The following is a 13,561-nucleotide window of genomic DNA, read 5'->3' on the forward strand; positions in this document are numbered from 1 at the left end:
AACACATACTTTTTTATTGATTAAAATTTGATGAATTTTACATCATATTAAATGACTTTTTCTCTGTTTTCAATAAATTTTAATCAATTAGAGAATATTTTAAAGGAGTGCAATAAAGAATGTGTTTCTAAAACTTTTTATCCTCATTTTTACATTTTGAGAAATTTTAGAAACACACCTCTTATTTGTTAAAATTTATTAAAAATGACAAGAATTATTAGATTTCATATCATATATATTGATTCTCTTTTCAAATTTTATAATTTTAAATAAATTAGTGTATATTTGAATGAATATATTAAAAATTATATTTCTAACCTTCATGATATCAAAAAAAATTTCAACTTTTGTTGAAAAAAATCTAATAACATTTGGTGATATAAATGACATGATAATACACATGTTTATATCAATGATAATTTTTTTTAACATCAATGATAATTAATAGTAATAGTATTAATAAATGTTAAGAAATTAAAAAAGAATATTTATTATGTAAAGAACAAGTAAAACAGATTATTAGCATTTGCCATCAATCAAATAAATAATCAATAATATTTTTTTTTTAAAAAAAGAAAAGCCCCGCTGGTGCCCAGTGTGAAGAAATACGTTTCTCACAAAAGTAAAAGTATCTACCGAACAACATATTGTAGACGACTTATTATATAGGATAGGCAACTAGCAAGTAAAAGGCATGGGAAGCGTGAGGAGTCCTCTTCTCTGTTCTCTCAATTCCTTCCCAATCCAATGGATTCTGCGTTCTCCATCACCACCAAGGCGCACGTGGCGCTTTTCAGAGTGCTCCACCGTCATTTCCACGGAGCTCCTAAACGCGTCTTGCTTCGCTGCAACCTCAAACGCCTTATTGCTTCCTACAGTAGCAGCAACTGCTGCCGCATTCCGTGTTCTTTCGCCTCCGCACCGTCGCCTTCCTCGCTCGGATCCTTCCGCGGACTACTCCCGCGAACGCCGCCGTGCAGTCCGCGCTGCATTTCCTTTGCTTCTCCTGCCGGCGGTGGAAATGGCGGCGCTGGAACCGGAGACGGTGGTGGAGGTGGCGGTTCTGGCGGGGAGTCCGGAGATGTTAATCTCAAACTGGTTGGAGACGCGTCTCAGGAGCTTTCGGCACTTTCACCCGATGTTATCATTCTCGATGTTTCGGTGTGAACTCTTCACTGAGTAGATTTTTTTTTTTGTGTTATTATTTTTAGTAAAATAATAATTCAGTTTTGTGTATGTGTGTGATAGGGAATGGTATGCGGGGGATGTGCGGCTACTGTGAAAAGGATACTGGAAAGTCAAGTAAGTTACTGAAGTTTGGATTTGACTTGGCTTACAATCTAAACTTTATAGATGGTTCCATTATTTTATGAGTTTAATGGTTTTCATGCACTAACCGTGTAAAACTTTCATTCAATTACAAATCATTCTTTATATGACTTTTAAGATAATTATTATGATGGTTTATGATTAGATGTCAGTGTAAAACTATTTGACAGTTGACACTGTTAGCGCATAGTCTTTTTTCTCTTATTTGATTTGTATGATTATTGGTGTAAAGTGGACACTCATGAGCATTTTATGTCATAAGTCTGTGTATGTTGTTGGAGACGATTAACATCAAGGTGGAAGAATCATGCTTAGGTTTCAAAGCAATGGTAGTTTGGTGTCTGATAATTCTAAATTTGAACTTGCTTTTTATTACACTTGTTTATAAGAAAAAAAGTCTGGTAGTTAGTTTGTATGAAAGAATAAAACTGGCATTCTACTTGGTTGTTGGCTGCATAAAAAAATATAAACAAAGAAAAACATTAAGGTGCATAACAACTGTGTTGAATTCTTCAAAGGGAAGAGCCTATATATATAATATTTTTCTTTTTCTGTAATCTAAATCATGATTCTTTACTTTTTATGCAAATGGTCGTTGGACAGCCTCAAGTGTCATCTGCTAGTGTAAATTTAACAACAGAGACAGCAATAGTCTGGCCTGTATCTGAAGCAAAAAATGCACCAAATTGGCAAAAGCAATTAGGGGAGGCACTTGCAGAGCATTTAACTAGTTGTGGCTATAATTCTAGCCTTCGAGGTATATTTTCAAGATCACAAGTTTATGATTATATACACATCATTATTGTCCATTTCTGTATTTCCAAATTCTCATCATCTCTAAAGATTATTATTAGCTGTTATTATTCCTAGTTCTTGTTAATATTGGTATTTAGTGTTAATTTGTAAAGGTTTAAGTGTACTCTATGGACTGAAGTTGAAGCTAGGATTTTGGTTTGAAATTCTTAAATATGTGTGAATATAAATGACCAGCAACTGATCGTCCTACATAACTTCAATTTAGGAACAATATGTGCTAAGCTCTTTCTGGAGTAAGAACAAGATTTATAAGCATGGGATACCTTTGAATTGTTTAATAGACATAACATGCAACATTGGACACATTACTCCTTTGGCTGTCCACTTAGCAGTCATTACTTCAAATGAGATTAGATATTACCACATGTTGTAGAGTTTCATTTGATTTACATGAAGTTGGCGGGTTAAGTGACAGGTGAAGAAGCTAGCTACTGAAGGAGTTATTTCACCATATAAATGCAAAAAGTGGTTTGTCTGGAGTCCCTCAATTCATGAGGTTCTAAGTTTTGACACATTACCTTTTGTATGAGTAAACTGTTTTCAAATCCTATACCCACCCTAATTAGATGTATAGGATAATTTAAAAACCATTATTCATGTTATAATTTCTCCCTTCAATAGGTGAATCTCCGTGGCTTCTAGTGATGGGTATTGGAGATACATTTCTGTGTTTAGGCGCCCCTGCATGGTGAAGAATTTGCTGATGTTGAATCTGATACTTGCAATCCTCTAGTTATCTTGAATTTTAAGGGCTCCTATTTTTGTTTTGCTTCTATGATAGTTGGAATTTATAGTTTTGTTTTGTACCAAATTAATGTTTCCAGCTAAGGTTATCAAACTCGAGAGTTTGTATAAATTCGTGAGAGTTCCATAGATTCAACTCGTAGACTCGTAAGAGTCCATTTCATATAAAAATAATAACAAAATATTTATAAATAACATAACAGTTAAACATTTTAACAATATAATAAAGTAAAATAGTAAATCATAAATTTCACAATATTTAAATAACCAAGTCTAGTAATGCATCACTATTAGATAATAATTTGCAGATGTTATAATAGTAGTAGATCATTCCTATCAAGGGTTTGATGTTATTAGAGAACAATGGTTTGATGTTATTAAAGGTGAGAATTTTTTTATTTGGGAACAACACACTAAATGAAGGTATGTTGAACACTAAACAGACAGAAAACAACCCAAAATGACTTACATTTTGGTCTATTTTTTTAACTTGCTGACTCGTTGACTCGGTGGTAAACTCGAGAGTCTACCGAGTTTACTTAGAGTTTATAAACTTTACCGAGAGTCTACTAAAAAGAGAGTTTACATATGTGTCAACTTATAGAGGGTAAGTGGACTCATAAGAGTTAGCGAGTTAATTCGAGAGTTTGATAGCCAAACTTTCGGCTGACGTATTTTATTTTTACCTGCTGTAGTATGATAAACACGTAACCCTTTATGTGGGAATGCTCAAGAGGAGGTGGATCACTTGTTCTTCAATTGTAAAATGACCACATGGCTTTGGTGGGAATCCATGAGATGGAACCAGATGGTTGGCCCCATTACACCTTCACCAGCATCTCATTTTGCTCAATTTTGTGAGGGCTTCTTTGCAGGGCAAAACCAATCTCATCGATATGGATGGTGGGTAGCATTGACTAGCTCTATATGGCAGCATAGGAACCAATTGGTCTTCGAGGACAATCACTTTCAACCTTCTAAAGTGATGGATGATGCCTTATTCCTCATATGGTCTTGGTTACAGACCAGAGAGAAAAACTTTAGTATTTCTTTCAATCAATGGTCTTCTAACCTAGTGGAATATTTTAGTTAATATGGGCTGTGTATATTTATCCTATGTAGTGGGCTGGATATATTTATCCTATGGAGTGGGATTACTGTTGGGTAGTTATTCATGTTGGAAGGCGACACTCTAAGTGTCTTGTATCCTTGTATACTTCAATAGTACCACTGGTACTGTTATGATTCATATCAATAATATATATTTTTGCCTTCCAAAAAAAAAAACACGTAACACCTTTATTATTTTTTTGATCAGCAAAGATAATATATTATAAATATAGAAAGAGTACCAGAGGTACTGAATTACAGAAGGGAGGTAACCATGGTAATGGTTCCATAATCAGACAAAATAGTCTGAGAAGGAACCACTCTATGGAAAACCAAAGAAAAACAAAACTAGTAGCTAATATTGAGACCTCTACTGGTACAGAAAAGCTTGTCTAATACTATTGGACCATTGATTAAAATGTTCTTTGAAGCCTTTCTCATAATTCCTAAGCCAGGTCCAAAGAATGAAAACTGCATCTTCAAACAGTTTGTTTGCATTGAAAGACCCATTAGAGAACACTATGCTGTTTCTAGTCTTCCAAATGGACCAGGTTAGGGCCATCCACCAGCACTGCCACCTATTGCTCCTAACACCATCAGCTTGAAGTCCCATATGATGATTGAAATTCATTTTTGGGGTGAGGGGAGCAGCTCCTTTTAGATTTATCCATGACATAGCTTCCCACCATATAGGCTGAATTTTTCTACATTGGAAGAATAGATGTCCTGCGTTCTCCTCACCGTCTCTGCAGAATGGGCATGATGTATCAACAACCTGCACTTGCCTCCGCTGCAAATTTTGTCTTGTCGGAAGTCTATCTCTAATAAGTCTCCAAACAAAAATTGCTATTTTGCTTGGAACCTTTATGCTCCATAATTTGACAAAACAATCCTCCTGAGTTACTGCTACTGCTCCTTCCATTAGTACCTTGTAGGCACTGTTTGCCGTATACTGACCTGTAGGGTCAGCAGTCCATTCCCACACATCAGGTCCATGATATTGAATGGCCATATCCTGAATCTCATTGAGGAAGACACCTGTCGAATCAATTTCATTATCAAAACATGGCCTTCTCCAGATAAAGTTTCACTCCCACCCATTGTCTTTGTGACTTTCCATCTGTTGGATGAACTTCTGCTGCTGTAATGATATTGAATACAGCCTAGGGAATTTTTCTGCCAGAGACATCTCCCCACATACCCACTTATCCTCCCAAAATTTAGTTTGATCCCCACAGCCAACCTTCCACCTCATATCACTATTAATAATCTGACCCTGTGGGGAATGAATGAGGGCCTTTTTCAAGTCTCTCCACCAAACTGATTCCAACCCTGGTCTATCTGCTGCCAACATACCCTGTCAGCCTCCATACTTGGATTGCACTACTCTAGCCCAAAGTTCTCCTTTGTTTTGCATCAGACCCCACCTCCATTTACCAAGCAATGCTACATTGAAATTGGTGATATCCTTGATGTCCAATCCCCCATTTTCTTTAGATGAAGTCACTGTTTCCCACCTAATCCATGCAATCTTATTTTGGTCAAGCCTTCCTCCCCATAGAAACCTTCGCTGCAATCTCACCAATTTATCCACCACTAGTTTAGGTGCCCTGAAAAAAGAAAAGAAGTATAGAGGAATCGATGTTAGCACAAATTTGATTAATGTCACTCCCCCCCCCCATGGAAATGTGTTTCTGTTGCCACTTTGCCAGCTTTCTCTCACACTTGTGGATAATGGGATCCCACATCCGACCTCTCCTTGGATTTGCCCCTAATGGTATACCCAGGTAAACTAATGGGAGCGTCAGCAATCCGCAATGCAAAAAGGTGGCTGCCTGTTGCTTCCATTGCTGTGATTGACCAAAAGCGCCAAAGCTACTCTTTGCAAAATTTATTTTTAATCCTGAGGCAAGTTCAAACGATCTGAGGATAGTTTTAATTGCCATTAGATTCTCCGTAACTACCTCCCCAAAAAAGATTGTATCATCAGCATACTGTAGGATGCTAATATTCACATTATTTGTACCAACTTGGAAACCCTTGTAAAGATTTTCTTCCTCAGCCCTTCTGATCAATCCATTGAGGCCTTCAGCCACGACATTGAACAAGAAAGGTGCCAATGGATCACCTTGTCTAAGACCCCTTTTGGGGAGAAATTCCTCCGTAGGGCTTCCGTTCACCAAAACTGAGATAGACGCTGACTTCAAACAGCCCTCAATCCATTTAACCCACTTAGAACAAAAACCTGTTTTTTCCAGCATATATAATACAAAATCCCAAGAGATCGAGTCATATGCCTTCTCGAAATCTACTTTGAATATGAGGCATGACTTGTTGTTTCTTTTTGCATCTTCAATCACCTCATTTGCAATAAGAACACTATGGAGTAGGTGCCTTCCTTCAATGAAGGCAGATTGAGTCTCATGTATGATAGCATGCATCACCCTCTTCATTCTGTTGGCCAACACTTTTGATACTATCTTGTATATACATCCTATTAAGGATATTGGCTTGTAGTCGTTCAAAAACTGTGGATCTGCCACCTTGGGAATCAAAGTTATAAAAGACGCGTTACACCCCTTGGGAAAAACACCGTTAACATAGAATTCATCAAGAAAGCGAAGGACTTCAGGCTTCAAAAGCTGCCAAAATTGTTTTATAAACTTGAAGTTCAGACCATCCGGGCCTGGACATTTGTCACTCCCACATTCCCAAACAGCTTTTTTTACTTCTTCCTCTTGAAAGCGGGCCATCAAATGTCATTATGGTGCTGCCTGATTGACTGAAAACAGACCCCATCCAACCTAATACTGTGGTTACTTGATTCTTGAAATTTCTGTGAGAAAAAAGATCTAATTTCCTCCTTCACCATAACTGGGTCAGCAACCCAAGAATCACCTATCATAACTCCGTTTAGAGAGTTGTTTCTTCTGTTTGCATTTAACATCAAGTGGAAATACCGGGAGTTACAATCTCCTAGCTTGATCCACCTTAAACGCGCCTTTTGCCTCAATAGCGATTCATGGGCATGAGCTGCTACCCATAGAGCTTCCTGCAATTGTTTCCGTTTCGACTCTTCTTCTGCTGATAGCTGTCTATGTATGGTCTCCTCCTCCAATTTGTTTAACTCTTCTTCAATCTTGATGACCTTTTTCAAAGTGTCTCCATAGCTTTCCTTATTCCAGATTTTCAACTTCTGCTTAAGTATCTTTATCTTTTCTTTGAGTACAAAGCCACCCCAACCTGGCAGCCGACTAGATAACCAGCAATTCTTCACTGTTTCTTTGAAAGAAGAGTCTGATAGCCAGCAGTCTAGGACCCTAAATGGTTTAGGGCCCCAATCAATAACTGTAGACCTGAGGATGATAGGGCAGTGGTCTGAAAAATTTCTTGAAAGAGTTGATTGAATACTTGCAGGCCATCTATCTAACCATTCTGGAGACAGCAGAAATCTATCAAGCTTGCTCCTTGATGACCCATTTGGTCTAAACCAGGTAAATTTTCTGTCCGTCCATGGTGCCTCAACAACCTCCAAGTCGTCTATCCAGTCATTGAACTCTTGGATACTATTAATTCCTGATTCCCTTTGAGAGATTCCAAATCTTTCTGATGTATCCTTGATGTTGTTAAAATCACCCACAGAACACCATAAATCCCCTGATTGAGTGTTTTTCAGCTGCTTGACCTGGTCCCACAATACCCTTTTATTTTGAATATCACAAGGGGAGTATATAGCAACTATATTTACTGACTGTGCTTCCTTGAGATACTCCCCTGTTAGAAGAATATAACCGTTACCAACAACTCTCGAGTGAAGCTTAAAGGTCTTTTCGCTCCACAGACATAAAATGCCTCCTGCAGTATGGATAGCAGGTTGCATTTCCCAGCATACCTCAGCCTCTCCCCACATGGATTGACACATGGCTTTGTCAATTACCTCCTTCTTTGTTTCCTGCAAACATATCATGTCAGCATTTTGCCTACTGATTAGTCTTCTAATGGCTGCCCATTTAACCCCCCTCCCCAAACCCCTTATGTTGTATGAGATGATATTCATGGACACCTGCCACTGATTCCCAACCTCTCTGCTTCTTTCAAATCTCGATCTTCCATTTCCTTTATTTTGTCAATAGCTAAGTGATGATCATCCCCTCCTGTGACCCCTATGTGTTTAGCAAGATTCCAGATGTTGGTTGCCTGTTGTAGATGCTGTGACTCCATACTTCCTTCAGGGTCATCATCTTGTTTTTTTTTTTTTTATTAGCAAAACTAAATATATTATATATATATAAATGATCAAAAGTACCAGAGGTACTAGTACATAGGGATATACATCCTGATATCTAGACACCGAAACTAAGGTATTCTAGATATTAGGAGAACATGTCTTTTGTTCTAATTGTAACACCCATTACATGAGAAAACCTTGACTAATATTGCTTGCCCATTGGTTTAGATGAGTTGAGAAATTTTTCTCAAAATGTCTAAGCCAAGTCCAAGTCCAGAAAACAGCTTCATCAAACAGTCTGTTAGCATCAAATTCTGCATTTGAAAACAGAACTCTATTTCTGATTTTCCAAATAGCCCAAGTTACCGCCATCCACCAGTATCTCCATCTCTTAATCCTTAAACCTTCTACCTGGATGAAGATATGCTGTAGAAAATTTTGTTTAGGCCCAAGAGGAAAGGCAGTTTGTAAATTCAACCAAGACATTGATTCCCACCAGATTGGTTGGATGAAGACGCAGTGGAAGAACAAATGAGATGCCTCCTCTACAACTTCTTTGCAGAAAGGACATCGCAGATCCTGCAGTTGCACATGTCTCCTATGCAGATTCATCCTTGTTGGTAGACATGGCAATGGGGCGGGTCGGGTACGGGTATTGTTTCTCCAATCCCTTACCCGACTCCTCAACATATCCCCATACCCGTACCCGATACCCGACGGGTTTGAGTTTATTGTCCCATCCCCGTACCCGTCGGGTATCGGGTATCCCCAACCCCGTTCCACACACCATTTAGAATTTTTTTTTTTGTAAAAAAATATTAAAAATTTGATTTTAGAAAAAAAAATAAATTGATTGTTAAACATTTATTTTTAACTACTTATATATCAATAAATTTATTATAACGCGTGTGTCTACATAAATAGTTAAGAAAATAATATTAAATTATGTAAAAATTTTAAAATAAAATTAACTAGTAATAAAAATTATATGCCTTTTGATTAAATTATGTAAAAATTCTAAAGATTTTAAGTGGCGGGGCGGGTTCGGGTTCGGGGTCGGGACGGGTCTAGTAATCCCATACCCGTACCTGTACCCGTACCCGACTTTTGGTTATCGGGAAAAACCCGAACCCGTACCCATACCCGATCAACTCGGGTATTACCCGTCAAAGTCGGGACGGATTCGGGCGGGTACCCACGGGTACGGGTTTTCTTGCCATGTCTACTTGTTGGTAGTCTGTCTTCTATTAGCCTCCAAGCAAAAACTGCTATTTTGCTAGGAATTTTAATCTTCCATAATTCCTTACACCAATCCTGTTGCTGACCTCCTTTAGAAGCTTCCAAAACCAGATTGCAGGCGCTGCGGGTAGAATAAATCCTTGTTTGATCACCTAACCATTCCCATTCATCTGGTCCTTGCTGCTGAATGTGTATACCTTCGATATCCTTTAAGAAGTTGACTGCTGACTCAATTTCATTTTCGAACAGCGATCTTCTCCACAGAAACTGCCACTCCCAACCTGACTGCATGTGTTGTCCCATCTGTCTCATGGTTTGGTTTTGCTGTGTAGATATTTGGTACAGTCTAGGATACCTCTCAGCTAGAGGTTGCTGCTGCTGATTCCATTTATCTTCCCAAAGCCTGACCTTATCTCCTCTTACAATTTTCCACCTCATTTTGCTGTGAACTATGTGTCCATGCTGTGCTGAATTAACAGTTTGTTTTAAATCTTTCCACCATAAAGATTGATGTCCTACCCTTCCTTCTTCATATAAGCTCCTCCATCCCCCATATTTGGACTCCAACACTCTGGACCTGATTTCTCCCTTCTCTTGCATATAATTCCACTTCCATTTACCTAGTAAGACAAGATTAAAGGTATCAATATCTTTAATCCCCAACCCACCTTTTTCCTTTGGCATACAAACTTGGTCCCATTTAATCCATGCAATTCTTTTTTGCTCTAGTCCTCCACCCCACAAGAATCTACGTTGTATCCTTTTGAGCCTTTCCACCACTGTTTTTGGAATCCTGAAAAAAGACAAGAAATAGATTGGAATTGATGTTAGTGCAGCCTTAATTAATGTCACTCTCCCTCCCCATGAGATGTATCTTTGTTTCCATTTTGCCAATTTCCTCTCATATTTGTGGATAATGTTGTTCCACATTTGTGTTCGCCTCGGATTAGCCCCTATAGGTATGCCAAGATAAGTAAAAGGAATAGATAACAGGGTGCAGTTTAAGTAATTAGCAACATCACTCCTCCACTGATCTGAAACCCCGAAAGCTCCAAAGCAATTCTTAGCATAATTAATCTTTAGGCCCGAGATTAACTCAAAAGCCCTCAAAGTAGCCTTTAATGCTTTCACATTTTCCATAGTTGCTTCTCCAAAAAAAATAGTGTCATCCGCGTATTGTAAAATACTTATGTCAACCTTTTTTGATCCCACTGGGTAGCCTTTGTACATGTTTTCAGCTATTGCCTTTCTCAGCAATCCAGATAAAGCTTCCATCACCAAATTAAATAGGAAGGGTGCTAACGGATCCCCCTTTCTAATTCCTTTTTGAGGTATGAACTCATTTGTGGGACTTCCATTCACCAAAACTAACATTGACATAGACTTGAGGCTTCCTTCAATCCATTTGATCCACCGGGAGTTGAATCCAAACCTTCTCAACATATACAACAAGAATTCCCAAGATACCGAATCATAAGCCTTCTCAAAATCGATTTTGAAGATAAGACAAGGCTTGTGGTTCTTTCTTGCTTCATCTATTATCTCATTAGTGATTAACACACTTTGCAGCAAATGTCTACCTTCAATAAAAGCAAATTGAGTTTCCTCAATTATTGCTGGCATCACTCTTCTAATTCTGTTTGCAAGCAACTTCGCCACTATCTTGTACATGCACCCAATTAAGGAGATGGGTCTATATTCTCTCAAATGTTGTGGGTTTGGAATCTTGGGAATAAGAGCTATAAAAGAAGCATTACAGCCTCGGGGGATAGCACCATTAACATGGAATTCATGAATATATCGAAATATATCATGCTTTAGAGTATCCTAGAACTGTTTTATGAATTTGAAATTAATACCATCAGGACCTTGGCTCTTGTCATTGCCACATTCCTAGATAGCATTCTGAATTTCAGTTTCCTGAAATGGGGCCACAAGCATGGAGTTCTGCTGTTGGTCTAAGGATTTGAAAATGATGCCATCAATTTTAGGTCTCTGGAAATCTGCTTCTTGAAATCTGTTGGAGAAGAAGGTTCTGATTTCTTCCTTCACCTTATTAGGTTCATCTGTCCATACACCTTCAATGAGAAGTCCTTTGATGCTATTTCTATTTCTGTTTGCATTCACCCTGATATGGAAAAATCTAGTGTTGCAGTCTCCTTCCTTTAGCCATCTTGATCTAGATTTCTGCCTTAGCAATGCTTCATGGGCCTGGGCAGCCACCCACAAATCTTCTTGCAGCTTCTTTCTTCTTGAAATTTCCAAGTCAGTCATCTGTCTATGTAATGTGTCCTCTTCTAATTTATTAAGCTCCACTTCCAGTTGCTGAACTTTTTTAAAACTATCCCCATATTCTTCCTTGTTCCATATCTTTAATCTGCACTTCAGCCTTTTGATTTTTTCCTTTAATACATAAGCTCCCCATCCTGCAACTTGGACAGAATTCCAGCAATGATTGACTACATCTCTGAAAGACTTATCTGTTAGCCAGCAATTTAATATCCTAAAAGGTTTAGGACCCCAGTCCACATTGTTAGCTTTAATTAGAATAGGACAATGATCTGAAAAATTTCTTGATAAAGTGAACTGCACACTTTCTGGCCAAGTGTCCCTCCATTCAGGGGATATTAATGCCCTGTCTAATCTGCTTTTAGATTCACCATTTGGCCTAAACCAAGTGTATTGTCTGCCCACATTAGGAACCTCCAATAACTCCATATCTTCAATCCATTCATTAAATTCTTGCATACTATTGTCACCCACTAACCTGTCTGTTCTTCCAATTCTTTCATTTGGGTTCCTTATGCAATTAAAATCCCCAAGCACACACCATAATCTTACTTGAGATGCTTGTTTCAGCTGTCTCACAGAATCCCACAATATTCTCTTGTTATGTATATCACAAGGAGAATACACTGTCACAATGCATATTTTCAGGGCCTCTCTATTGCAAACTCCTTCCAAGAGAATGAATCCATTTCCAATGACCTTCTTTTGTAGCTTGAAAACTGATTCAGTCCACATGCATAAAATGCCACCAGCTGAATTGATTGCAAGTTGCATCTCCCACATAACTTCATCACTACCCCATATAGCCTGATATAATGTCTTATCAATGCTGTCTTTCTTAGTCTCCTGCAGACATATCATTTGAATATTTTCTTTGTTGATTAATCTCCTTATGGCAGCCCATTTTACTCCCTTCCCCAGACCTCTAACATTATAAGAGACTATATTCATGGATCCCTAACATTAGCTCCCAACCTCTCAGCTTCCAATCTGTCCCTGGTTTCCATACTGCTTAATTTTTGTAAAATTTCCCTGTGTTGGACATCTTGATTGTTTCCAGTGGTCACCCCCAATTGCTGGATCATTTTCCACATTTTAAAAGCTTCCTGGGTCTGAGTAGAATCTCCACTTGCCTCCTGTTCTAGATCTGTAATGATATCTCCTGTTTCACTTCTGGAAATATTTCTGCTACTGCTCTGCTGTATGTTATTTGGTGGCATATGGCTTCCTTCCAAGCTTCCACGCCTTTGATGTCTCCTATGGGACCAGCTTCCACGGGAATATACCTGCCAACTACCTCCCATTGCTTTTTTATGATTAGAGGGGGTAAGGCCCAAGTAAGTTTGAGGTTCATTAAGTAATTCTGTTGGCTGGCCCAATTGAGGCCCACATTGTAAGGACATATTCTGATATTCAAATCTGTCTTCTTTGTCATACATTCCTTTATTTACCACCTCCGTAATCTGCTTACCCTTTGTTGGGCTACCTTCAGCTACAAAGTCACGTGAAGAGAGCTGGCACTTCTCACCACTGGTCTCCCCCTTCTCTCTCTGCCTACTTTCGTGAATAGCACTGGCACCACTGCTCTCCCCCTTCTCTCTCTGCCTACTTTCGAGAATAGCTCTGGGCTGCAGCTGTTGACCGTTGAGGTAGCTTTCCAAACATGGAAGTTTTGCTGCATGCACCTCGAGAGTTGCGTCGAACGTTGGCTCGTTGTTCAGAGCGGTCATTATCCGCGAGACGTCGTCATTATCCATGGGTCTTCAACCTGCTTCCATCCCCTGGACAAACCAAATATTGTGGTGT

General features: G+C 38.7%; 1 protein-coding gene across 1 annotated transcript in view; it reads left to right on the forward strand.

Moving 5' to 3' along the window:
- The first annotated feature begins 655 nt into the window (after positions 1-655).
- Positions 656-13,561, forward strand: part of LOC114412563 (copper-transporting ATPase PAA1, chloroplastic-like) — a 38,328-nt gene continuing 25,422 nt past the window's right edge. Inside the window, exons 1-3 of the mRNA XM_028376493.1 lie at positions 656-1,161; positions 1,249-1,302; positions 1,933-2,086. Of these exons, the coding sequence (XP_028232294.1) occupies positions 748-1,161; positions 1,249-1,302; positions 1,933-2,086 (622 nt within the window). The 5' untranslated portion in view covers positions 656-747. The remainder of the gene's footprint in view (positions 1,162-1,248; positions 1,303-1,932; positions 2,087-13,561) is intronic.

This window comes from Glycine soja, chromosome 5, assembly GCF_004193775.1.
Source record: "Glycine soja cultivar W05 chromosome 5, ASM419377v2, whole genome shotgun sequence".
NCBI classification, from domain to species: Eukaryota; Viridiplantae; Streptophyta; class Magnoliopsida; order Fabales; family Fabaceae; genus Glycine; species Glycine soja.